This window comes from Ambystoma mexicanum, chromosome 7p (genome assembly GCF_040938575.1).
Source record: "Ambystoma mexicanum isolate Mex_15411 chromosome 7p, UKY_AmexF1_1, whole genome shotgun sequence".
Classification (NCBI taxonomy): Eukaryota; Metazoa; Chordata; class Amphibia; order Caudata; family Ambystomatidae; genus Ambystoma; species Ambystoma mexicanum.
This window is the reverse complement of record NC_090939.1, coordinates 646,965,505-646,991,334: the sequence shown is the minus strand read 5'-3', so window position 1 is coordinate 646,991,334 and position 25,830 is coordinate 646,965,505. Positions and strand designations below refer to the sequence as shown.

The 25,830-nt window shown below is 45.5% G+C and overlaps 1 protein-coding gene across 1 annotated transcript in view; it reads right to left on the bottom strand.

The window, feature by feature from the left end:
* Positions 1 to 25,830, bottom strand: part of EIF5B (eukaryotic translation initiation factor 5B) — a 1,211,079-nt gene that overhangs the window by 933,168 nt on the left and 252,081 nt on the right. Inside the window, exon 5 of the mRNA XM_069636688.1 lies at positions 13,325 to 13,542. Within this exon, the coding sequence (XP_069492789.1) occupies positions 13,325 to 13,542 (218 nt within the window). The remainder of the gene's footprint in view (positions 1 to 13,324; positions 13,543 to 25,830) is intronic.

Below are 25,830 nucleotides of genomic sequence, written 5' to 3'. Positions count from 1 at the left end.
GTAGGCCACGCACCTGGTTGACATCAGTCCCACCTTGTGACTCTTTCCATTACCCGCTCCGTCAGAGGGGGCATCAGATGAGCGCCCATCTTGTCTGGTGCGGCGGCCATTTTGTCGAGCTGCATGCCACCCGCTGAAGTTATGGTGCCTGGCTCGCTGGAACCAGCTCCGTCCAAGACGATGGTGTTGGAACAAAAAGGCCCAGCCCACACCTCAGGCTGTGACCTGGAAGGCGTATTGCCCTTGACAGAGCTGCCGGTAGTGCTGTGTGAAGGCGCCCACTCAGACATAATGTCGGTACTAGGGCGTTGCCCCTCGGGAGTAACCCCAGTAAAAGAACCTTGTGGTACCTCAGCACTGACCGCAGAAGGATCCGGAGAACCCTCAGGTGCGAGGCCGGTAGCTGGACTAGCCTTGGTACGTGTGCTAGTGCTAGAACCCCAAAGGTTCCTCCCGGTCAGGCGCTTTCTTGGGAAGGAGTCACATTTACGAGGTGCGATGGTGAATAGAGGCCTTTCCTTCAGCCTCGAGTGATGATTGACAAAGTCCTTTAGGTCCTCCGGAGGTGACTTCTGGAAGAGCTCCCTCCACCTAGCTAGCCTGTTCTTCAGTGCCTGTGTCACACGTGAAACAACCTTACCAGCTGTGGTCGGGGCCAAGGCAGCGGAGGCAAAGGGCATGGGGGTCTGATGGGGAGGGGGGGGAGAAGAGCCCTTTGCACGCTGGACACATGCTGAAGCTCGCTGAAGTCGACATACACTGGGGAGGAGCGTGGCGTCGGAGGACCAAGTACCTATTTGAAAAGAAAAAGATAGAATATCCAGGGAAGAGCGCGTGGTATTACATGGCCAAAGCCAAACCCAGGAGCGCTGGTGAATTCAGCTTGTTCCAGTCGACACGGAAAAGGGGACTGAGGAGTGGCGCCGGTGGGCGTAGTCAGGCGAGCACATGCTACCCTGCGCGCCACCAAATTTAAAGTGGAAGAAGATCTTTCTGGTGAAAAAGGTTCTGTTTCCCATCCCTCGAGAGGGACGACGCCCCTATACAGTATGGAGGAAAGCGGACGGGACCCAAGAGTGCCACTACTTTTCAGCTTCTGTACTAGCTGTACTACATACCAGTCTTCAATCTACGCAGTATGAGCCTGTTAGGGAGAATTCTCATTTATGGCTAATTTCCCTCCCCTAGTGAGTCCCCCAGCAGCTTTGCTGGACTTCTGGAGTTTCTTTTTTTCCACTTGGTAAGAGAGCTTTTCCCCCACTCTTACCTGTGTTTTGATAGGTGTTTCTACCAGTTTTTGTGGTTGTGGACTCTGAAGTACACCACTTCAGTAGCCCCCTTCTTTGTGTGTCACACAGCACCTTCAGTGGCACAGGGTTGTCTTTGAGACTTCCCTCGACTCCATTTCTGAGGCGACTACTGTCCCCCAGAAAAGGGTAAAGTTACCATTAACTTTACTTAGTCACTCTACCACAGATGCAGTACATCCCATCTTCCATGGAGTACTGGGAAAGGGTTAACTCGTATCCCTTTGTATCTGTACCTCCTAGAGCATTGTTTCGCTCTTTTAACATTTAGACTTGGCTGATGGCAGTGTTATCTAGCCTAACTTTTCTACCGCGATTATATTAGATAAACATGGTACTGTTCTTGGTTATTATATTAGCCTCGAACATAAACCCGCTTGACCAAATCGTCTTTCTCTTGGCTCCGGTTGGGTTTATTCGCCATTTCTTTTTGTTAAAGTCCTTCTTGTGTTTTACTTTGCGCAGCAAACTAGGTTTGCCTTCTTTGTTTACTGTCTTTTGGCGGGCTTCTGCCCAGAAGCCCTCCTCAAGGTGCCTGGGTGTCTAGGTGGGCTGAATGCGAGGCAAGGGTGTAGTCACCCCCTGCACAGGGTATCCTAGGAAACCCAAGTTGCATTGTGTCATGATTGGCCAGGGTAGTTGTCCGGGTTGGACGACAACCCCCCTGCTGGGTGATTGACAGCCAGGCTGTGTGAAGGGGTTTTTTTTCGCATAAAAGGCAGTCTCTTGGGCTAGAAGTCAGAGTCGCCACTGGAACTACAAGGAACCGAAGAGAAGCAGAGCGAACGACGGCTGCTGCAACTACCCCGTCCAGGTGAAGCCCTGCTGCAGTCCTGAGCTATCTGCCCTTCAACGACTCAGAGAAGATCCAGTCCGGAGTCTTCTTCCCTTGAGCTTGGTGGGGATAACCAGCTCATCTTCTACAGCCAGATTCTTCCGTGGTCGAAATCGCTGCACACTGCTGTAGTAGTCCGGATAGCCACCTGAAGAGCCTCTCCTGTTTTTAAGGAGCTCACCTTTTATTCCTTGTCGCTGCTGCCTGCTTCATCCCTGTGTGGTGCAGACCCCCTTCAGACGTCGTCCTTCACAACGAAGCTCCAGGAACCGTGGGTCTGCGGGAAACCAACAGGAACAACTGCCAGGGCACTAGCTGCACCACTGGAACAAGGTACTGTGTTCTGTTGAGGAAACTGGGTGAATCCCTTTTTCTTCATTTCCAAGGCTTGCCCTTGTCTTCCCTCCTTATAACTTTTGCTTCTGAACATTGACAATATCAAAGTACTTTTGGTTATGGTTACGTTGAATCTTGAACTGTCTGACCGTGTGATCTTCGGCAACTGGCCCCGGTGTCTTTCAACCCTGGCTCCGGCCCTTTGACTTTTGACCTCCTGTCTAGTGTTTCTTGATTCTGCCTGCCTAACCAAAATATTGCCTGTGATTTTTGCCTCCAACTCCATCTGGGTATCTCAGGTGCTAAGTGTGTTTTCGCCCCAGTAGCATTTCATGTCACGGATACGCGTTTGTTTAGTAGACCGAACTGTCAAAAAGTGATCGCAAAATCGTATTCGTGGTAATGTGTTTTGTTCATAACACCGGTTCATTCAAACACAGGGTACTTACCTTGAGACTTACTGTACAAAGTTAATTGGTTAGTTGTAGTATATTTAACGTGTGGTTTTTATTGAAGTTTAATAGAAGTGTTTTGTTTATAACGAATGGTTTAAAAATTAATGTACTTATATTTTTGTACCTGAAACCTTGAGTCAGTGTTTGCTTGAGTCACGGTAATTGTGGTCCCTTTGTGTAATCTCTGCTACTGCTCATCTACTCTTGAGATAAGCCTGGCTGCTCCGCCACTGCTACCACTCTGACATAGTAGTACAGGCTTGTACCAAAGGTAAAACTTGTATTGCCACCTGTAGTCTTAATTGTGTGTAGTGGTCCCCAAGGGCACTGCACAGGATTCTGCCCAACAGAGCCTACTGCTCAGCCACTTTTCCAAGCAAGTTTGGTTAGACTACGCTACGTTTGCACCTGTCTGGCTACTAAGGATGGCTTTGCAGAAACCCACACCAGTGGTAGTTCAAACCCCTGTCCACCCAGTTAGGGAGAATTCTCACAAATGTGCTAATTCACTTCACCTTAGAGACCCCCAGCAACTTTGCTGGATTTTGAGGACTTGATTTCTTTTACCTGGAAAGAGTGCGAGCCTTTTTCCCACGCAAGTATTTTGATGCGCGTTTTACTCTTATGTTCTTGGATTATGGAGTTTTAAGATAACTCCATAGGCATCTTTTCATGTGTGTTACACAGCACCCTCAATGCAGTAACACGGGGATGTCTTTTTAGACTTCCACAAGGTTTAAATACCTTTTCTAGGATAAACTACTGTTTCCCAGAGAATGAAAGGTTAAATTGACTTTATTAGTCTTTTTAAATTCCTAGACCCAGCACACACTATCTTCCTATAGAGTGCTGGAGGGGTTGCTTAGTATCCCCCCCGTGTCTAGAAACTCATGTAGCTGTCAAATGCTACCCTTTCCTATCGAATTGGCTGGTGGCAGAAGGTTTTACAACAAACTAACATGATTTTTCTCGACCGCACACCGGTAGCAAAAAATCGCGGGAGCCATGTTTTTCAAGATGGTGCCTTAAGCCCCTTTGTTTAAACAGGTCCTGGTCGTCTTTTTTCACCATTTCTTTTTAGAAAAGTCCTTCTAAAGTTTGTCTCTGCGCGCCAAACCAGTCTTGGTCTCTTTGTTAGTACGCCTTTGGCGGGCTTCCGGACTGAAGACCGCCTCTGGTGCCCGAGTATCTGGGTTGGGCAGGAAGTGAGGGAGGTGCCCGAAACTCCCTGTGCTTTAGTCTCCTAGGAGACCCAAATGCGCTGTGGCGTGATTGGCTGGCTGACTGTCCGGCAAGGACAGCCACCCTTGCTGGATGAGTTGCAGCTGGGCTGGAATGAAAGGGAGAAAACTGTTTAAAAGGAGAGTCTCTTGGACTGGAAAGCAGAGTCGACCACTGGAATGAAAGAACCGGATACGAGCTGGAAGAAGACGGCTGCTGCAACTCCTGGACCGTTGGTTTGCCCAGTGAAGCCCTGCTGCAGGTCCGAATTTCCAAGTTCACCTCGACAGAGCAGCCCCTTCAAGGACGACTTCACCCTTTGAGTTGGTGGGACCAATCAACTCGTAAGCAACATGGATACCATTCTCGGAGCTGGTTAGGATTAACCAGGGGGAAGGACAGCAGCTTGTGTGCTTGACGACAGCTACTTGAACCAAAGATCTTCCATTCTGCCAGCTTGTTTGACCCGTCCCTGTGCAGTGCAAGAGTCAGACGCCCTCCCTCTTGTCCCCAAGACTGAGGCTCAGGAACAGTGAGATCTGCAGGACCTGCCAGGAACAAACGTCTTCAGCTGCATCTTTTTCTTCATACTAAGGTACTGTGCCAACCCGATTGAGAGAACTTACCTCTCGCGGTGAAAGTTTGTGAAACCTTCCCAACTTCCAGGCCTAATCAGCTTGTGACCCAACATATGATTCTTTTTCGTACAAACTACTTCTGAGAACATTGGCAAAGACTTTACCGTTTACTACAAGAACTGCTCTTTCCTATCCAAGACACTAGCCCATTGACTTTGGCCTAGGCCTTTTGAACTGAATCGAGTCCTCTAGTGAACAAACTATTTGCACTTCCTAAGAAAGTATTTGTGATCTATTCTATTAACTTGTGCCTTTTTATTCCCATTCAAAGTAACCGAAATGCCATTTTGCTCCTATTTCAGGGGAGCCTAATTTACTCAGAAACTTATTGGTTTGGTATTGAAGTGTGTTTGGGTATAATATTAAGTTGCCTCCTTCTAGTGAATGTTCTTTAAATGACTGTGTAATAAATTAATAAGTGTTTTATGTGGGATATATTTACCCACTCAGCAGTACCTCCCCACATCACCAAGCTGCATTTCAACAGAAGCAGCAAAATGGTTGTGCTGGCTCCTGTGAGCACCATTGCCTCATCCGGATCAAGGACCAGGAGACCTGCTCATCTCTTACCTGCCTTCTCACCCGCTCAGGTGAAGCCTCTTTCTTGCAACTGTACCTCATCCGACTCAATATTATTTAATATTGGCTTATTTTGCCCATTGAATCCATCGCCGCTCGCACAGCAGCATGGAGCCTGCGGCACTTTCAAAATGACCGCCGCAATGATGCCTTACGGTTAGTAGGCAACCCGATCCTCAACCATCCTCCTGATTGGCCCCTGCTTTTCTCTTCTGTGCTACGGCCCCACCGGAAGGCGAGAGCCGTCCGAGCCTACCGAGGCCAGTAACTCTGAAATCCAGCCTGAACCTAACGGAACTCCTACTGCGACTTGTGGTCAGTTAAGGACTCCCACCGAACCCCTGTGTGATCTGTGCACTACAGTTTATAGTTGCCATATTGACTTCCTGTTTACCGGCACTCTCCAGTAACGTCACTACCTGCATTGCTGTTCTCTGGGCTATTGTCCATTGTACGGTATTCTGGTGTCACGTAACAGTCTGTGCACATTGGCAAACATGCTGCACCTACGTCCTGTAAGCGAGCAGCCTAAATGCCATCTATACTAGCCTATCTTCCCTGTGCAACCCACGCCATCAGGCAGTACCACAGCCTTATATGCATCGATGTTTTTGAGCTAGCTCATCTTTTTGCAACAAAGTGCCTCTGCACATTTAGCCTACTCCTAGATACTAAGTTACCTGCATACATTGGTACCACTGTACCAACTTCTACATTTACAGTTAGTTTAATGTGCTCATAACCTCGCTTTCTGCTTGCTTGGCCCAAACGCTGTTTGCATTAGCCCCATTACTGCCTTTTAAACTGTATTTCTTCTCCCATTTCCACATTTACGGCTCAAGTCACTTGGAATCATCCTCTTGTTCGCACTTGCCCATATTGTACCCGATTCTAGCCTTTGTGACAACGCTGCTTCATTGGGTCCACCTTTACCCGGCACTGATCTTAACTTGCCTAAGCTCACCCACCTCATTGTTACTGTACTAGCCTACGCTCACCTACTTCATTGTTACTGTACTAGCTCATGCTCGCACTTGCCCATATTGTACCTGAATCCAGCCTTGTGCTGCAACACTGCTTCAATGGGTTCACCCTACCTATGTACTACGGATCTAACTTGATCATGCTCACCAACTACATGGTTACTGTACTAGCTTTAGCGTACGACCTTCTTGATTAGCTAAGTACGCACCTCCCTTAAAATTACTGTTTCAAGCATGACACCAGTATCCTAAACGCAACGCACTGTGCCACCTCCTGTTGGCACCACCTTACTCCGGCCGATTCTAGGAAGTGCCTCAGCTGTCACCTACGTACATCTGCTACCCACCACTATGCACTGGTTACTGACATCTCATTCACATCTTGCACCTCATTACTTGGCTCATCCCCGTGCCTACTGTCAGCATTAGGACCTATCAGCGAAACCCACTCCACAAAATTGTCAGCGCACCTCTTGCTCCTTACCTTTCTCTGCCTACTTGTGCAACAGCCACCTCTCATTTATAGGCTCAACGCCACAGCCACCATGTCCTGCATTAACCCTTATCTAAACGACCCTGCCCTTTGGCGTCAACACTTCCCCACCAAACCAAAACCTAATCAACCATGCTCTACCTCTCTCAGACATCTTAGGACGAGTTCTAGATTCACCTCAACTAAATTGTGCTCACATCTTGGGACCAATAGCAGAAAACCCTCATATCAGGACAATGTCGAAAGTGATATTACTCAGTCCAAACCCTCACCTAACCTTTCCAGTACTACCCACTACAGAAACTCTAAACTAGGATTTCGACTCTGCCCAAAAACACCTTGCCCACACCCACCCACTAATAGCAAACACACCCTGCTCCACACTAAAGCAACAAACATTACTATTGACGCAGGCACCACCTCTGTCATCAACAATGTGACTGCCACCCATCCAACTACCTATGAAAATAGTACTAAAATACCATGATCAAAGCGGCCCTTATTAATGCCAGATCCCTCCCAGCCCATGCATTGGACATTGCAGACTTCATTACTAGTGAAAACCTTGACCACCTTGCCGTCACGGAAACATGGCTACACACGTTAGCTGGCCCATCTTTGTCCCTTGCCATCCCAGACAACTATGCCATCATTAGATGTGATAGACACAATACCAAGCTAAAAGGAGGCGGTATTGCCTTTATCTTCAAGAACTATCGATATTATAGCTATTCCCAATCTCCACATTCGATCTGCCTAATCAATGTCTATTAAACCACCCAACCATACGGCCACAGTGCATCTTATCTACCGGCCACCTGGACCTATCTCCACATTCTCTGAGGACATTGCAACGCTCCTTGCTACCAATACTAAACCTAACTCGCAAAACATAATACTAGGAGATATTAATCTTGGCTTTGAAGACCCCAAGGACACTAAAGCTCTTGATTTAGCCAGTACATTAGCGGATCTCGGATACACACACCACATTCACAAGCCCACGCACATCAAAAGGTAGAACCCTCAATTGGCTTGCAGACCTGAACTTGACGTCTATCACACCATGCATCTGGTCTGATCACCACAAAATAACCTTCTCGATTAAAGCCACGTCACACAGCCCTAAACAGAACATTGCCCCGGCTACTCATACCCATAATAAGAAAGACATTACAACAGAAAAACTCCTCCAGCTAATTCTTCCCCTCCTTAATAACAACTCTGCCTCCCACTTAAACCCCACAGCTGTAGTGGGTATTTACAATCACGCCAGTCTAAAAGCACTAAACACCACAGCTCCTTTAAAACTGTGCAAGCCCAAACCACGATCTGAACTCTTGGTTTGCACTGCACCTACAAGATATGCGCAAAGCTAAGAGAAGCGCGAAGAGAAAAGCTGAGGCACACTAGAAAAACTGCCCTTCTGAAGCCAATAAAAGTATCCGACCACAGCCTCTTTCTACAAAGAAGCTATCCTTTCAGCAAAAAAAAAAGACACCTATAATAAACGATTCATACAAGCGGAATCTAATACAAAAGAGTTGTTCAAGATCCTCAAAGAACTTGAATCTCCCATTGCTCCTACTGACAAATGCATCACGGACGCCTTATGGTGTACCAACATCGAAAAGGCACGCCTTGATAAAATATCTATGCTACCAATCAAAATTAACACAAAAAAATGCAGCTTACTCACTGACCCGGAATCCAAACCAGCTACGTACAATATCACCTCCCTTTCGCTTAAACCATTTAGTTTCTCACCTTTGTCCAATTGGGGAATCGAAAACATTATTAGGAAGCTCAACAACTGTCAAGACGACTTATGCCCCGCACCAGTCATCAAAGCGGCCGCACATGACCTTGCTCCTTTCATTACCACTCTCATTAATGACTCCTTGAAAACAGGAACTGTGCCTGATAACCTCAAAGACGCTTGGGTCATCCCCCTAAGCAAAAACCCAATCTTGACCGTAGTAACCCGTCCAACGATAGACCTATTACAGCGGTGCCCTTTCTATTAAAAATTGTGGACCGTGTAGCCTATTTGCAAATACAGAATTACCTAGAATCTAACAATCTCCTGGGGTTTAGGCAATCAGGCTTCCGGCCCAGACACGGTACAGAAACAGCCTTGATTGACCTCCTAACACAAATCCAAGATATAAAAGACAAGGGTAAATTAGCCCTCCTACTTCTGCTTGATCTATCGGCAGCTTTTGACTTGGTCAACCACCAAACTCTCGGCCACCACCTAAAACCACCAGACAAACGCACGCAGTGGTACCAGTGTCAGCGTACACATGCAAACTAATCACTGCATGCACCCCTTTTCTTACGGCAACTAACAGTACTACCCTTGCTAGAACCCTAGTCATGGCCAAAATTGATTATTGCAACGCCCTCTACCTAGGGACTAGCCAAAGAAATATCAACAAGCTTCAAGTAACACAGAACAATGCCATTAAGGCCACCGTCAACATTCTGAGACAACGTCACATATCTGACCAAGACGAAACCTCCAGTGGCTGGCTGTGGAGCATAGAATTTCTCTCAAAACCTTTGCATTGACGCACAAAGCCCGGGAGAACCTCACCAACTGGATCTCTGCCCACACATCCACAAGACCCCTTAGATCTGCTCAAGCGCACACCTTATCCATTCCTAGATTTAAGCTCCAAAAAGCTGGAGGATCTAGTTTCCCTGTCTTGGCGGCCAAGCTATGGAACACTCTACCCTCCTCCCTCAGATTCCAACTCTTTAAGAGCAAAACTAAACGTTGGCTTCGGGAACTGGACCACGCTTGGCAGCACTTCTAAGTCAGCTACTGTTGGCCAGGTGATCTGGAGGGCTCTCCATTCCACCCGGCGACTACTATGACCTTTCCCTGCAATGCATAATTTATCTTGTTCCTCTTTTGTAACCCGCACCTTCACATTCACTTGCTCTTACCTTTGTAATGTACCTGCCAGTACAAATCCTTTGTACCTGTTGAACAATCCTCTGCATTCTTTGTTAACCTAGCTCAATACTGTGTATTGTCCTTCCTTCATGTTGTAACCTGTGAACAAAGTCTGTTTGCTCATGTAATGCTACATATCTCTGCAAGATATGCGCCCAGATGCCCCAAGGCCAGGAGCGCAATACAAATAAAATAAATACAAACACATCAAAACTGCGCTTTTCAGCAACAAAAAGATGGCTGCACCACCTTGCCAAGCACATATTGGGCAGGGGGGAACAAGGGGGCACATTGAAAAGGCCTGCCAGTGTGTTGCTTACATGTACAAAATAAGGGGAGTGAAAAAACAGCGCTGCTTTGCTGCAAGCCAAAGTTCCCATTGAAAATGGAATTGTTCACATTGAAAAGGAGGCTGCTCTGATGCCATTTTCATCTGTGTTTCATCAAACTACTTTTATCAACAAGACCCTGTCATGCCCAGCCATATTCACATTGTGCTCTGTCAGAAAAAAGCATTATTCCTGAAGGGCAGGCTGTGCCAGCCAAATCTGAGGAAAACAAAAGCTTTACTTCAGCTGCACGGAAAAACATGTAAACCTTTGCTACAAAATGTCAAAAATCACTGCTTGAAAAGAAATGTTAGCTTTCTGTGCAGATGTCAATTTCATGGAGACCTTTGCCTTGTACAGACTGTTGTGTAAAATAAGCTGGCTACAGAACAGTATTGTGAAGTCCGATGAAAAAAACGAATTTGAAAGGAAAATGCTAGCAGCTGTCATAACATGTGTCAAAAATGGGCTAATTCAGAGCAAAAATAAATGAAATAAATTAAACTGCATTGGCAACCTGGGAGAAACCAGCCCAAGGCAGGTTTCTGCTTGGGAGAGATGCTAGCAACAGAAGGCCATTCACAGTAAATCCAAACACACAAGTGATAATTACTACCTTTCCAGACTATGGTCTGTGCTCCAGTCTCTTACAATGGAACTTCTGGGACACCAACCCGTGAAGTCATAAACCTTCCATCAACCTGGGAAACCACCCCCCTCCATAATGGGCTGAACTGACAGTTGGGGGGTAGCTGAAGAGAACAAAAAATGTTCCAGTGAAGGACAAAGGATGCCCATTTGTTTCAAAGACTATTTTTAAATATAACTTGTAAGACTTATCTTTGCAACAGGACTTTGCTAAAATGTAAAAGTTATACAGTTTAAATATGGTTTTTGTGGCTTTCAAATAAGATATCTTGGCTGTCAATAGCATTGATGGGACACGAACGCCAGAAGAATGAGAATCATAGGGGAAGGACATATGATGGAATGTTAAAAATTAACGGAAATAGGCCCCATGATAGTATGTACACACACTTAAAGTTATAGAATTTTAGGCTGAATGTTTCACATTAAAAATGACCAAAGATTATTAGAAGGGCGAAACAATGTTTTACAGACTGCAGAGTTGGACTGGCATGTTCTGCATACAATATGTAACCTGCTCATGTAATTTGTTAAGATGCCCCACCTATAAAAATGTGCCATTCATGGCAAAACTGGATTTTGGCAAAAAGGGCTCTGGGATGGCTTTTTACCTCATACAATGCAACCTCAAACTGGGACTCCTACTCGAGGAGGCGATTAACTTATGCTGACCTATCTGAGTCTTGGACGTAGGCCTAGCTCAGTTCTGTCCACCAATAATCCTGAGATGTCACCAGGCTCTATATAAGGGGTGGTTGACAGAACTCTAGGCTCACTCTTCCTGAATTCCCTGCGCCGGCGTTCCTGATCTTCCACATTCATCTTGCCTGACTCAGATCCCACTGAAAAGCCGGAGGATAGCTGATCTTATCCCAGCAAGGCCAAAGAATTGCTGACCATCCCAACAAGGCCTCAATCCTGAAACCCTACTAACAAACCCAATAGCCAAAGGGAGAAGCTGTGGTATTTTTTTGGGAAGCATCCTGAAACCAGCCTGGGTTTCTGCCCACTAAATGCATGCCCGCTGCCACCCTGCCATCCAGTGACCAGAATTGCCCAGCTGTTTGCTGTAAGGCACGCCCGCCGTGTGGTGACCAGACCCAGTTGGCCGTTCCAAAATTCCAAACCCAAGCGTTGAATGTGAGTATCTCCTCATCCCAGAGAAACACAGTCTCCCCATATTGACCCTTTTGTCTTTATTCCACTCGCTAAGCAGTCCTATCCATACCCTGGTAATTTGTTAAAACTGTTAGAAAGTCAAGGGCAGGGTGCACGGATAATTCGAAGTGTGAGCGCTATCTCTCTTTTCATTTCTGTCTGGTGTAAATCATAATCCCATAGTCATATTTTGAGTCATCAAACTAATTTCCAGTTAAAAATGAGCGCTGGGGTGACACGGTTGACTTTGCGAATCAACCTTGGAGCTTACTCTGTCCCTCTTTAACAATATAGTCTAGATAATTTAGTTTAATTCAAATTTGCCTTTCTTTCAAAACCGATTCTTATTTAGAACTGCTCTATTTTCCTTAAAACGAACCTCACTTTTTGTGATTTCACTGCACTGGGTTTTGAATTTCAAATCTGTTTTGTGAACTGTATGCTTTTGTGATACCTTACCTTATGGTTGCTAGTGATATAACATCCCCGATACTGTGCTAAAACATATGCACAGCATTATTTCAAAACACAATTATCTATCAAAATCGTGTGTCATTTTAGGCCTTTGCAAGGGGTTTAAATCCCCGACTACCTGCTGATTCTTTCTATCTACTCAGAGTTTGATTATTTGTGGGTTGAGGGAACATTGCAGGGGGAAACCTTAACTTGGGTGCTATCTGTCCAAATTCAAATAGTGCTCCTATTCATTTGTGCTTTGGTTATGTTCTACTAGGTTAACGAAGTGAATTGTTTCCATTTCCATTGTAATTATCACCCCATTGGTGATTGCTGCCCAATATTAAAATGTGTGTGATTTTTGTGAATTCTAAAAATAAATAAATATTGTATTTTCATCAACCGGCCTGGTTCATGGTCCGCTGTGGCCTGGGCTATTTGTAAAAGGGGGTGTGAGACGGTTCAGGTATCGGCTCAATTTGAATTAGTTGAAATTAAAGAAAAAGCATTCCTATTGAGCGCAACATCACAGCATAAGACCAAGTGTCCTGGACCGGTGTGTGACGCCTGATTCGTATCCTTAACATTTACCAAGAAACCTTTACCATGAAACCTTGAGTATAAGTGTCTACTTGAACCACTGTGATTGTAAGACCTCTGTGTAACATCCTTGTACTGCTCACAATTCCCTCTTGAGATAAGCCTGGTTGCTCAGCTCGCTACCACAAACTGTGTAGTACAGACTTATACCAAAGGTTGCTTTTGCTTACACCTGTAGTCCTAATTGCATGTGGTGGTCCCAGAGGATACTACATGCAATTCTGCCTAACATCCCCAAAGAAAAACCTCCCAAGACCAAAAATAAAAATATCAAAAGGTGGCATGTGTGACATTTGGCATAAAAGTAAGTAAAAAGCATACCTCCTCCAAGCGTTTGGCTTCTAGCTCTTCCAGTCGTTTGAGGCGCTCCTCCTCCTCTCTTTTCTGCCGTTCTTCCTCCTCTTTGAGTCTGGCAAGGGCTTCCTGCATAGCTTTCACTGTGGCTTTACTAGGCCCTTTCTTCTTTTCTTCTTTGTCTCCTTTTTCAGGTTTCTTTTTCTTCTTATCTTTTTTCTTTTTATCTCCATCATTTTCATCACCTGTTAATAAAATGCGAAAGCAATAAATTACATTATTCGTTGTGGACCTTTAATGTTGCTCTCAAATGTTGCACATTAGATATGCAGGAGGGCAGTGCAGGACTACAGTTGGCATCTACTTTATTTAGCTTCAGCCAGCTTCCTAAATTATGAGCATTACTGCACCCAAACTAACAGTCTCAAAGAACTAGAATGGTTAATAGAAATCTCATAAGTTAGGTTCAATGTTGCCTGATCTAGTTGCCCGACACAGTAGTACCACAACTAGAAGGTGCTGACTGATCCCCCAAAGCTAATTACATTGGGCTCATACTTAGTAATAATGGGTCACAACAGCAGTGCATTTCCCAAGAGCAGACAAGGCACACATAGCTGTAACAAACCTTTAAAACTGATCAAAGTAGACAAATATTAGCAGAGATACTGACCACAAAGTTAAGGAGTGTCCCCTGCGTAAAACAGTGCCTTTCTAATGGACAAATCTATCGCATATAACCTTGTCCAACTCTAGCAGACTGGCTTGATTTTGAGCCAATGGCAGCTGTTACAAGCAAGCATTTCATTCAGTTTAAAAAAAATTCAGATGGATGTTCTCTATCACATGTTGTATGTAGACTACATTTCAACTGCATGTTCAACCCATGGTTGGCACAGTGGTTGCTATTTACATTTGTAAACTGACAACATGCAATGGCGCCTTTGGCGGGACACGGTACCAGGGAGATGCATTTCTGTAAATCTGGGTACTATAAAAATGTCAACGTGGAATGGCAACTTCCACGCATTTAAGTCTCCACAGCAAGGCCATTTTAAGCACTTTTGGGGCCCTGGGCACGGACATCTTTGAGGCCCCCTCTCCACCAAACCAAAGGAATTAAGTGATCAAGAATATCGGGTCGCACCCTTCCCTCCTACCCCCCTCATCGTGATCACAACCTATAAGTTGATATGCTGCCGCGCAGCATGCAAAAGTAAGCATGTTTACTCCCTTTAAGTCCCCTCACCCACTTCATTCTTGCTCTAATCAGAATGATAACTCAAGTAGCATTTGAAGGCCAACATTAGCAGTCTACAAAGAGGTTAATTCTGTTCCAGTATAGATACGGGAGACTTTTTATCAATAGCATCCAGGAAGTAATACAGCCTGTAGTATTAATGCAGGACCGTGTGTAAAAGGTACATGTAACCCAGAATAGACAGACTCACATTAGCTGCCTCACAGAATGCAAAAGTGCTTAAGCATGGATACAGGAGACCAAAAGGAAGGTGAAAGCTACACATAGCATAGCATGGATAATGGATACAGATTAGAAGCCACCAAGAAGGCGTCTGTATTCAGACAGACTGAGATTAGAAGTGGGAAATGGTTTATAAATAGTGCTGCCATAAGAGTTCAAAAGAACAAACGCCTGTGGTGTGCAATATATAAATCAATGCTCACTATTATAGCAGAAGCAACACTATAGCCAGTGAAACCATGAGTGAGGCTTTTTTGAAGATCATAACCTCAGAAGGACATCACTCTGAAGGGCTGAGAATTTTGAAAGGTTTAGGGACTGGCAATTTTCAGAGGTTAGGCAATACAAGATCAAATGAGATGCCCAGCATCACACATTCGTTAAGGGGTGAAGCTGGGATTTCTGCATTTAGTAATTTTCTTTTCCAGTTCTCATCATGAAATAAAATAATCTCATTTAATAAAACTGGCTTGGAAAGTACACAAATCACATTACGAAACATGCCATTTTTTTAAAACAAAATGTTATAGAAGGGTGTTGTGCAAAATGGGAATGATTCTAGCTTCGTTCTCTCCATCATCGAGGGAAGTAAGTACCAGCATACCAATCGATGTGATTTAACAGATTTAATTTGTATTTTAAAGCTTTAAATACTTTTAAAAAAAACACCGACTTACAAAAAACGGTTTGCTTTTTTTTGTGTCAAATGAGCAGACCTTAAAATATGCTTGCATCAGGCCTACAACATCTGGTTCGCTCTGTTCTTTCTACCATACCTTCCACTCAAATGGCCTCCATAAGAAGAAAGATCAAGTAAAGGGCTAAGCGATGCCACCAGCATGCAAGAAGGCAAACCTCACAGAAGACAGCATAGTGATGTAAGACACATTAGATGATTTGACCAGGATCATGGGTATCCTCAACCGCTTTGCCAAACAGAGCATTGGGCTCAATAGGCATGTTGACATGGCCTGTGATTCAAGTTTAAAACCTGATTGTCTACGCCAGGCATGAGGCTTAATCAGCATGCCCTTGGCTATAATACAGCCTGCGTTGTCTGCAGCACCAAGGAATTTTTAGGATGCAGTTCGCAACCTGTTTGCCTTCAGTTATGGTTTTTAGGAGCTGAGATTTGATGGGATCTGGCACTGTCAATTTGTAGTAGCAGTTCATCCCATTTATGGTAAATGTAGCTAGCCAAAAGGGCAGTATTGTTGGCTATCCTGGTCTGATAGGCAGCCGAGGAAACCACTTTCCTGCCAAGAGTGTACATTTTTTTATTCTCCATCTGGTAGGGCCTCTACAGAGGCTAAAGGTGTGCCTGTTCTTTTCCTAGTTGTGGTAACCACTATGGAGTCAGGTTTTAGTTGACCCCTGATGTATAAAGGGTCGGTAGGGGCCGGTCTGCACACCTTCTCGATGCAGGGATCGACTGCTCTAGTAAGGGTAGGCGTTAGGAGAGAGGGTTGAAGGAGTTTCTGAATGGATTACAGGAGGGGAATGAACTGTGTTGCAGACTTCCTGCCTCCAAGAATGTCCTCGACAAAGTCATCATCAACTTGGACCTTCTGTATTATGTCTATAGTAAAATATTCTGCAGACTTAAGGAGCAGCTCATTGTATTGGAGCCGGTTGTCGACCAGGAAGTCAGCCACTGGTCGATCTTGATGATCTGGTGACAATGACGTAGAAGTTGTCATTGTCAAATTGGTCTTGGTCATCCTGGTCCTGATAATACTGTCCCCTTGATCTCCTCGAGAGCCGGGTCTATTGAACCTGAGGTGTCAACTTAAGTCCCGAGAGGGGAGGGGCAGTCTAGGGGTAGCCTGGGTGCAGGTGCTGGGCTAAACAGTGTCCAGGCGTGTCTTCTTGGCTGCTGGTACATCCCTAGATGTATGAGATGGGCCCTGAAGACTAAACAGTTCAGTAGGGTGCCGATCCATGAAATCTATAAAAGAGGACATTTTCTTCATGAGCCTATCAAAGCTTTCTCGGATCCACTCAAGATGACCTTGGGACTACTGAGGTAGGAGTGTACTGTAAAGGTGTAAGATCATTGTTTTGCATGTTTCTTGAAATGGTGTCTAAGGGTGTAGGTGTGTCCTTAGATCTAGAGGGGCCACTATCTTGGGAAGTGGAGGACTTAAGCTGTAGAAGTGTTGCATTTGTTGTGGATTTCAACGTCTTGGACTTTAAAAGAGGGCCCGGGACATGTTTAATGAGTTCTCTCATTTTAGAGGTAGCAGAAGCGGCCGTCAAAGCGCCTTTCGGCACGTGAAAAGGCGTCTGTTTGATGCGTGGTGTTGTGGGTCTGTTTTGAAAGCCTGTCATGCGGCAAACACAACGGCCCAGCGGACAGGAATGTTTGAGGACCTTTCCTTTAACACCACATGGTTTTAAACGCTCGACAGCGTGGTCGACGGTCGGCCGTGGGATGTGTGCTTGGTGAGGTGTGTTGTGTGCATGCTGGAGTTGCCGGGTGTAGTCTCTGTAACATGACCGCCAGCCTGCTTATTTGAATAAGGGGCTCACATGTAGGAGTCTGTCGAATCCTGTTCGCCCCAAGCGTCACTTAGGACACTGACGCTGCCATCATTGGAAGCTCCATCCACGTCAATGGAGGCCTCGGCATCCATTGACGTGGCCGGCCCAGTGTTTAGTTGTCTTGGGTCGAAAGAGCTTGCAAGATTTGTAGTTCTTTCGGGGTGATCCTGTGGGAGACAGTGGGTAGACACCCTGTATGTGTCTACCCAAGGGTACTTCCCGTTACAGGACGGGCATCACTTAAAAGCTATTTTTCCATGGTTAACGGAAACGGCAGCACAGTGAAGAGAAGAAAATGAGGGAAAGAGATTAGGCATTCTCTGAGGGGAGAAGAATGGCCTCCCCCCACTCTCCCTACTGTGATGGGCCGAGGCCCAGAGAGGCCTGTGTAGGCCGTGGTCTGGGTCTGTCGAGGCAATTTTTCGGTCGTCGAGGATGGCTCTGTCTGTCGAACACTGCTGCAGAATATCTTGCGGCGGGCGGTTATGGAAAGAATAGTAAGAAAGTCCAAGATAAAATTTTTCTAATCAAAGGCATCAGTGTGAAGAACTCGGCAAACTACATACGACTACGATGGAGGAGAAAAACAATCCGAGGGACCTCAACGCGTGAAGGACCATGGGTACAATAGATGTCACACTAGAGATAGTAATACGCGCAGTCGACGTCCCTTTGAGTTTGGAAAACAAATCATATAATACCCTGCGACTACCACTAGATGTCTGCCTATGCATACCATATGATCTAAGCAGATCCACAAGCCTCAGCAATATATAAATGACTCAAGAGTGACTGGAACTTTGGAGATGAACCTTAACAAATGAATAAACTAATTTTCAGTCAACATTCGTGGACAAAGACCAACCATATCAAGAGGACGCAAGTGTGGTGCAGACCTTTAAGAAAGCTGGAAAATATCCTTAAACATTCAAAGTGAATCTTGGGGAAGAGAACCCTGAGGTTTAACCTGCTCATTGACTTGACGGAGCCTCAAGATATTTTGTGTTTGGAACTATGTTTTGAAACTTAGGGAAGGGAACGCAGAGTATTGGTTAACTTTATATAATTCTGAACTTAAAGCAATCCTGAGAAGTTTATTGGAACGGCTTTATACTTAGGGAAGGGAGCGGAAAGGAAGCTGCGACCTGGCCAGAGCTCTGAACTTTATGTTAAACACCATCTTGTTGGTTGCGGACATCCTTACAAATTTTAAGGATTAGTTGTGAGGGCAAGTATAGGTTTTCGACACAGACAGATTCATAAATTGAACTCTTGGACTTTGACTTTCCTTAGTTTTGGTTTGGTAGGGAAATCCCACCATAGTATAGGGCAATATAGGTGTTTTTCCATCCTGACTTTAAGTTAATAAAGTTTTATTGTTAATTCAGAATCTGTTTGCGTCTTACTCCACGATGCCTTTACAGTGCAGAAGGTGGAGACCGACACACAGGTGGCATGGTTGTTGACATAAACAATATACCAGAAAATGAAGAGAAAACCTAGCTTGCCTGATTCAAAGAAAAAAACAAAGTGTCGTCAGAATGGCCGTACAAATCAATAGTCCACCGTCCTGTGTCAGAAATCCTACCTCTATCCCTTACGCTTATAAGTAAACTAATACAGCAACAAATCTTGGTCCAGAAGAAGGACTCCCTTCGTCTGGACAGCAAAGCAAAGTACCAAAGACTTTCAAAACCTGAGGGAATGACTCCCTTCCTCAGGCAGCAGTTCCTTTTTCAAGTACATAACAAAGTTGCCATGTATAATGTTAAAAAGCAGTAGAGTTCTCAGTTCGAACTTAAAGGAAAGTCCCAGCTCAAAACATCAACAGACATTATTCCCATAGCCATTTCTTCACTATTGGGTTCCTGGAGAATGCCTCACTTCTCTGGGTATCTGGACACAAACCCATGTGGAATAACTCCCTTCCCCTGGACACTCTTTTCACTTTGCTCTACGATTTCACAATGCCAGGGGAATGTCTCCCTTCCACTGGCCTTTCTCAGGCTTTACTATGCACAGTTCACAATACCAGGGGGAATGTCTCCTTTCCACTGGCCTTTCTCAGGCTTTACTTGGCTCAGATCCTCTTCTCTTTGGTTTGGCCTACTTGGTTCACTCGCCTGCCAAGCGTTGCCGAGAAGAAGGCACCTCGATTTTGCATGTGGGTCTCAGACTCTGCTTTCTCGTCCTTTTCGTTCTGACCAACTTGGCTCCCGCTCGCACCAAGTACTGCTTCTTTTCCTTTCTCTCCGTCAGACCTCGTTCACTATCTTGCCAAGTACTGCGATTATGAAGATAACTGATGGTTATCATTATTGGGTGCAGGTCCCAGACACGTCTTTCTAGGGTGTTCAGGATATTAGCTTTGCTCCCAAGGGTTTCCTTTCTTTCCCCGATTGGCTCAGTCAGGGTATCACACTGCCCCCATCAATCCCTCGGTCCCCCCGTACCCTCAGGGTCTTTCCCGGTAGATTTTGTCAGTCTCATTCGGTTTCTGACTTTTCACGTTCTTCTCCCTTCTCAGGCATGCTGTGGCAGCTCTATAGAGTTCAATCCCCGACAGCGAGTGCGTCTCCTCTCGATCACGCCATCCCATGGCTTTGCGCCCACCTGGACTGCTGCTCCTCCCTCTGGCCATCCAGTCCTTCCACGTTGGACCGATTGGGAGCACCTGCTTAGACCTGTTAAACCCTGGGTCTGTAGCCCCTTCTGTTCGCCGACAGCTCGAGCAGAATCATCCCCTGTGGGTAATGGGGGACTGGGGGGACGGAGAAAAATAAAACTAGACCAAATGAAGTATCACCCAAACACATTGGAAAAAAAAGAACATGCTTTTTCTCCTTTGTGGTTTCATAGCAGGATGTGTTGGCAGTGGGGCTCGATTACCCAGTGTGGAGAGGATTTTACTCATTTTGAAGGATATTTTGTTAGGTTTCACAAGTGAGATGTATTTCAATATATATTGTAAATTAATGACACTCAGCGCACCCCACAAAATTCTGTTTGGACACAGTTGCTTGGGGATAGAGAGTGGGCAATGGTGTGGTTCCTCTGTGACCTGTGAAAAGTGAGACCAGAATGTTGCATGCGCTCCACAGCTTCCGTCTTTGAATTATTTCAGGAAGGGACGCACCAGAAGTTTGAGGCAAGAGTTCACAGTCTAGGCGGGTGGGTGGACCACAGTTTTTAATTAATTCTCACATCATATGGGTTGACCGTCCCCCACATCTAGATATCAAAAAAGTTAGTGGAGGGAAAAATACCATTCGTTTCTTATAGGTTGTGTTCTATATTATTTGTAGGTACAGGTATTGCACGTGTAATTGAGTATCAGAAAATGTGTACATTTGTAGTAAATGTGTGTTTTTAAGTACTTATTTTTCCATTTCCATTTGCAGGGCTGAAAGTCTTCCATTATGTACGAAGTCACTAAATTTTGCATATTTTTAAGTTGTTTTTCCTTTACAGTGAAGACACATTTTTAGATTTATATTTTTTCTCATTTTCCTGCTGGTTTCCCTTCTTCCCAAAAAGCATTCTGTTGGTGTTTTCAATTGTTTTGTGTGTTTGTTTTTTATAGTGTGCAGTCTCCCTATGGTAGCTTGTGTGGTACACTTTATCTCATGGCTTCACACTTAAGGTGTCTGGTTAACAGGCTCTCAACATGATCTGCATGTGAAGTTGAGGAGCCGCAATTGGATTCTGGAAGTGATTTTTTATTGATGATGCTTCCTCAGGTTCCTCATTTAGTAATGAAGAAAAGACCCTGGGGCACTTCAAGCAGGTGGGGAACTGCCACTCAATGCCAACCTGCAAGGTTGAGTGAATGTGGAGGACATGAACAAGGTGCAAAGTATGTGCCAGCTGCACAGAGCGCTGCTGAAATGTCCGACTGGGTGGCTCCTGCAATGGTTCATACTGCTATTCCATCTTTCACTGGAGAACCATGGTGCAAAGAGAAGACTTGTTTTTTTTGCCAGTGGATTTTTTAAACCCATTTGCAGACAATTGGTTCCTGTCCAACATGTTGCAGCAAACACATTTGTATGACGCACAGTTCTTGAGGGGACATGATGGCAACCTGCATCCTGATTCTAGAGCTCGTTGATGGTCTCAAACTTCAGTTATTGAGAAGAAAACATTTTGGGGTCTCACTCAACTGCTTATACTGGTGCACAAAACCATCTTTGGCAATGCATATGTTTTCTACTGTAATGAGCAAAAATAATTATCTGGGAATGCAACGTATACTGCATTTCAGTGACAACTCTGCAGTATTACCAAGAAACTACTCAAACCTTGATAAGCTCTTCAAAAGTTGCCCGTTTCTGCAACAATTTGCGAGACGATTTTCTGAGGTTTATCTTTCTGGGCAGCATATATCAATTGATGAGTCTTAGTCCTGTTCAAAGGACAGCTACTGTTCAAGCAGTACTTACCCATCAAGAAAGCACACTATGCAATCAAGGTTTACATATTGTGTGAAAGTACTACTGTGTATGGATACAGCACGAGAGTGGAGAGTGTACACTAGAAAAGACTACCATAAACTATCTTGGCTGTCCTCCATATTTATGGGTCAGTGCGAACATTATGTGGGATCTTTCCACATCCTTATTCCATAAGGGTCATCATTTCTACTTCAAAATAAATACTACACTGGAATCCCATTATTCAAGGAATTGCACAGTGTGGGCACACTGGCATGTCGAACAATTCGCAGTAAACGCAAATGCGGCCTTCATCTTTGGGCCTAAACAATACCACTTCTGACAACACTCAGAAGTGGTATTGTTATGTATGGCTTCCGTAAGTCCCAAAAGTCCAAAGTACGGTTAAATGAAATTTTATGATACAAGTGGTCAGGGGAGATCTTGGTTGTCCCGGGAGTAGGGTGCAGGGGGGCACGAGGAGGTGTGCCGCCACATGTATGTGTCTACAGAATTATTATTATTATTTATTTTTTTAAGATGGTGTACCGTGCTGTATGGAACGCTGATAAAACTCACTGGTGTCGCAAGACCCTAAGCGGCCGCTGTAGAGACATGTATTGAAGTGATGGTCACGGTTAGCCCTTGGTTTACTTAAGCAGTAGCATATACAGCGTCTTTTGACAAACTAGTACTTTTGGTATGTCTAAAGTTTAAGCACTCGTCGGATACCGCAATTTGAAATATTCAACAATGAGCAACCTGGCAACTCTTGTCTTAAGTCATTTTGTTCCTTTACGTGCATTGATACGCACCCAACTTGCTTTTGATAACGGGTCCCTTAATATTGGAAGCTACGCGCTCAAGCCATTTTTTGTGATTCTTGGGGTACATATATTGGAAGCTCACGGATGGCATGGGGCACCGTGATATTTTGCTAGATTTGGTAGCAGCATGGGATTTCACCTCATGGAAAGTTAATAGCTTTGTGCGTTACTTTTGGCCAATGAGGATGAATTGCACAACATCAGGGAGACAACATTGGTTTTCACATTGCCGACTTCCGAATTCGTTTTGTGGGTCTTGGAATGGACCACTACCATATTGGGGGTGTTGCATTAGTTTGACCATTGGTCTATGTTGAATGAAGATGTAGACAGATTGCTGCCAACTTGTCTTTTTTGTTCTCTCGCTAGCTTTCTCTTGATTATTTCAATAATTTTTCATGTACTTGCTGCGGTTTCTCTTCCTTTTGTTTGTTGGGACATATTTATCTTTGTCCGATTGATGAGGATGATGATTTTTATGTTTCACGAGTAATGAATGTCACATATACACTTATATACAACGATGGGCAATTTTGTTTTCCTTCTGAAAATTATTTGATTCAATAACACGCACATTTGTAAATGTTATAACAGGATTGTGATTTATCCCTGAGGAAGGCCACTGGCGGTCGAAACACATGTCGGCTAACACATTAGGAATACATATTTTCCAACTGCAAATCACAGTTATTACAAGGCAGACACATTGTCATACTAAGCTGTGAGAAGGTTGAGTGTGACAAACACTCAATTGTCTCTTGATCTTGGTTAGGCTGCAGAAGAGTCAATCCAATTCCCTCTCTTCCTCCGACAGTCCTGTGAGCTTCCTCCACCTTAGCTCAGACATCCCTATTTCCCAGCATGGTTTCCACTAGAGATCAGCTAACCCTCACTGGTTCGTATTCTGGCTATTGAGGAAGGACTTACCCTGTTCCTTTCTCACTCGCCTTTTCTTGATCTTATCTCCTCTCTCCTCTCCACCTCTACATCTACTTCTCCCTTTTCTCCTCTCACTTCCTCAGTCCTTCTCTCTCTTTACTTCTATCTCTCAATGGTGGTTCTCTCCTCACCAACTCGCTCGCTCCTTCTCCCAATTCTCTACCTTGCGCACTCTCACACCAACTCTGCAATTCACGTCTTCAGTCTATCAACTTGGTACCACTTTCTCCCAATCAACACCTCATTTGCACTTTGCCCCAACTACTCCACAAACTCCTGAGCACTTCGCTTCACTGTCGGAACTCCAACTGGTCTCTCGGTCCACCTCCACTCCTACTGACCTCACACAAACACATTTCATCTCATTTCACCTCCACAAGTGTTTTATACCAGTTTGTTCCCATCACACCCCCCTTCCATTGGCTCCACGTCCCATCTAACTCTAGGGACCAATATGAGCCGCCTCCTCTCCCCAGTGTTGGGTCTACACCTTTCGCCCACTTTTATTCTTGCAGTGCATTTTAAGGAGTGTTTTCTGCCAGTGGTGATCATTTAGCATGCTGCCTCCTCTGGGAGTAGTTAAGCTGCAAGTTTTTGCATTGTCTAATACTGCTAATGTGTTCACGTAAATACGGTTAGTGTGAATAAAGGTTTTCTTTATTGGAGATGTGGTTGGTGTGCAAATGGATGTAGGGTTCCCATTTGAGTGCAGATGTGGTTGGTGTGAACGAACTTGACAAAATAACTGTTGGCAAGCATGTGCAGATATGGTTGATTAGTGACTGCTTAAATTGTAGAAGTGTGACTAAAAATGAGGGTGCGTATGACTGCTGATATGAAAGATGAATGGTCAGTAAAAACGGTTAATGCCTTGATACAGCTTTACTGCTCACATGACATTTCTTTCCTTGTGTTAAACCAAACCATTTTGATTGCCATTGTTGTTGCATTATGCACTGTATGTTTGTGAATGTATCAAAGGGGGAAGAAGATGGGAGTGGTAGTAAGCCTACATTTGGGAGTTGTCCAAAAGGGAAAATAAAGTATGCATCTCGTCTTTGCAGATTGGTGTAGAGGTGTTTATCCTGTGCGCCCAAGTCAGTGCGCTCACACATGTGACAAACAGTTTTCAGAAGCTAGGACATGTCTTGTTGCGGGAGTGTTTCAGTGGTCTCCAAGTGGCAAATGTCTCAAGATATAATTTTTTCTGTGAATCTTGGACTTTGATGGCAATTACGGGAAAGAAATGATTGCCTGTTCCAGGCATGCGATGTATCTTTGGATTCCCACGGGTGTCTTGAGAAATGTATGATGTCCCCTGTTATTCCTGGTGGCCATGACGCCCCAAACCTAAATCTGTGGGTTGTCCACAAGGCCAATTGCTTTAATTGTGTAATGGTGGGACTTCAAGATGGCCGCTGTGGAGGGAGGACGTGCGTGAGCTGAGCTCCGTCTCCCCTCCCGCGCCACAGTAGCAGCTGGAAGCACCCGACTCACATGAGGTTTGAGTTTGGCCCCCCTACTGCACTCACAGGGCCTCATCGAGGCAGGAGCCGAGCGGCCTCCCTCCAAGGCCCCCCCGGGCGCATCACACCGAGGGCGGACACATCAAGACGCGGGAGGCCTACCGCTGAGAACTCCACCCGGCACATCCTCTGAAGGCGCCGCTCGAACTACCCCCACCGACACATTTGCCGTCGGAGATGGTTTACGGACCCGGGGCGCCGGTGGTGACCAGCGACGCATCCCGCAAAGCAAGACCCGGGGGAGGATCTACCGCCCTGGTGGAGGAACTGTGGCTCGGGGAGCATCGTAAGCTTGAGCCAGGTGGAGGCAAAGACGTGGCGGCCCACCCACCCCCGCCACAGAAGAGCAGACCCGGTACTCGGGGAAGGGGGCGCGATCCGCTCAAGCCGACCGGGAAGAAATATAGCGGTGACACCCTCCTCGGGGCGGAGGCGCCGTCAAGGGCTCTGGGAGCACCATCGGCTCGGGCCGGGTTGCGCACCCGCGCAGCCTATACACCGCGATTGGAGCAGAGGCGGGGATCGGGACAGAGGGCACCTCTCGCCACTAGAAGCAGCCGGTCAGGGGCGAGGGCCAGCCAACAGTGTGAAGGGTCGCCGGCCCCAGCAGGTGAGTCACAAACTTTCGAGAAGCTCCCGTACTACTCTTGGGCCTGCGGACACGACGGGCCTGCACTGCTTTCTCCCCCCCCCCTACTACAGGGGTCGGCCAACTCAACAGCCTAGGATACTGCCGAAAGGAAGCGGGGAGAGAGCCTTCCCCACATAATCTAAGCCCACA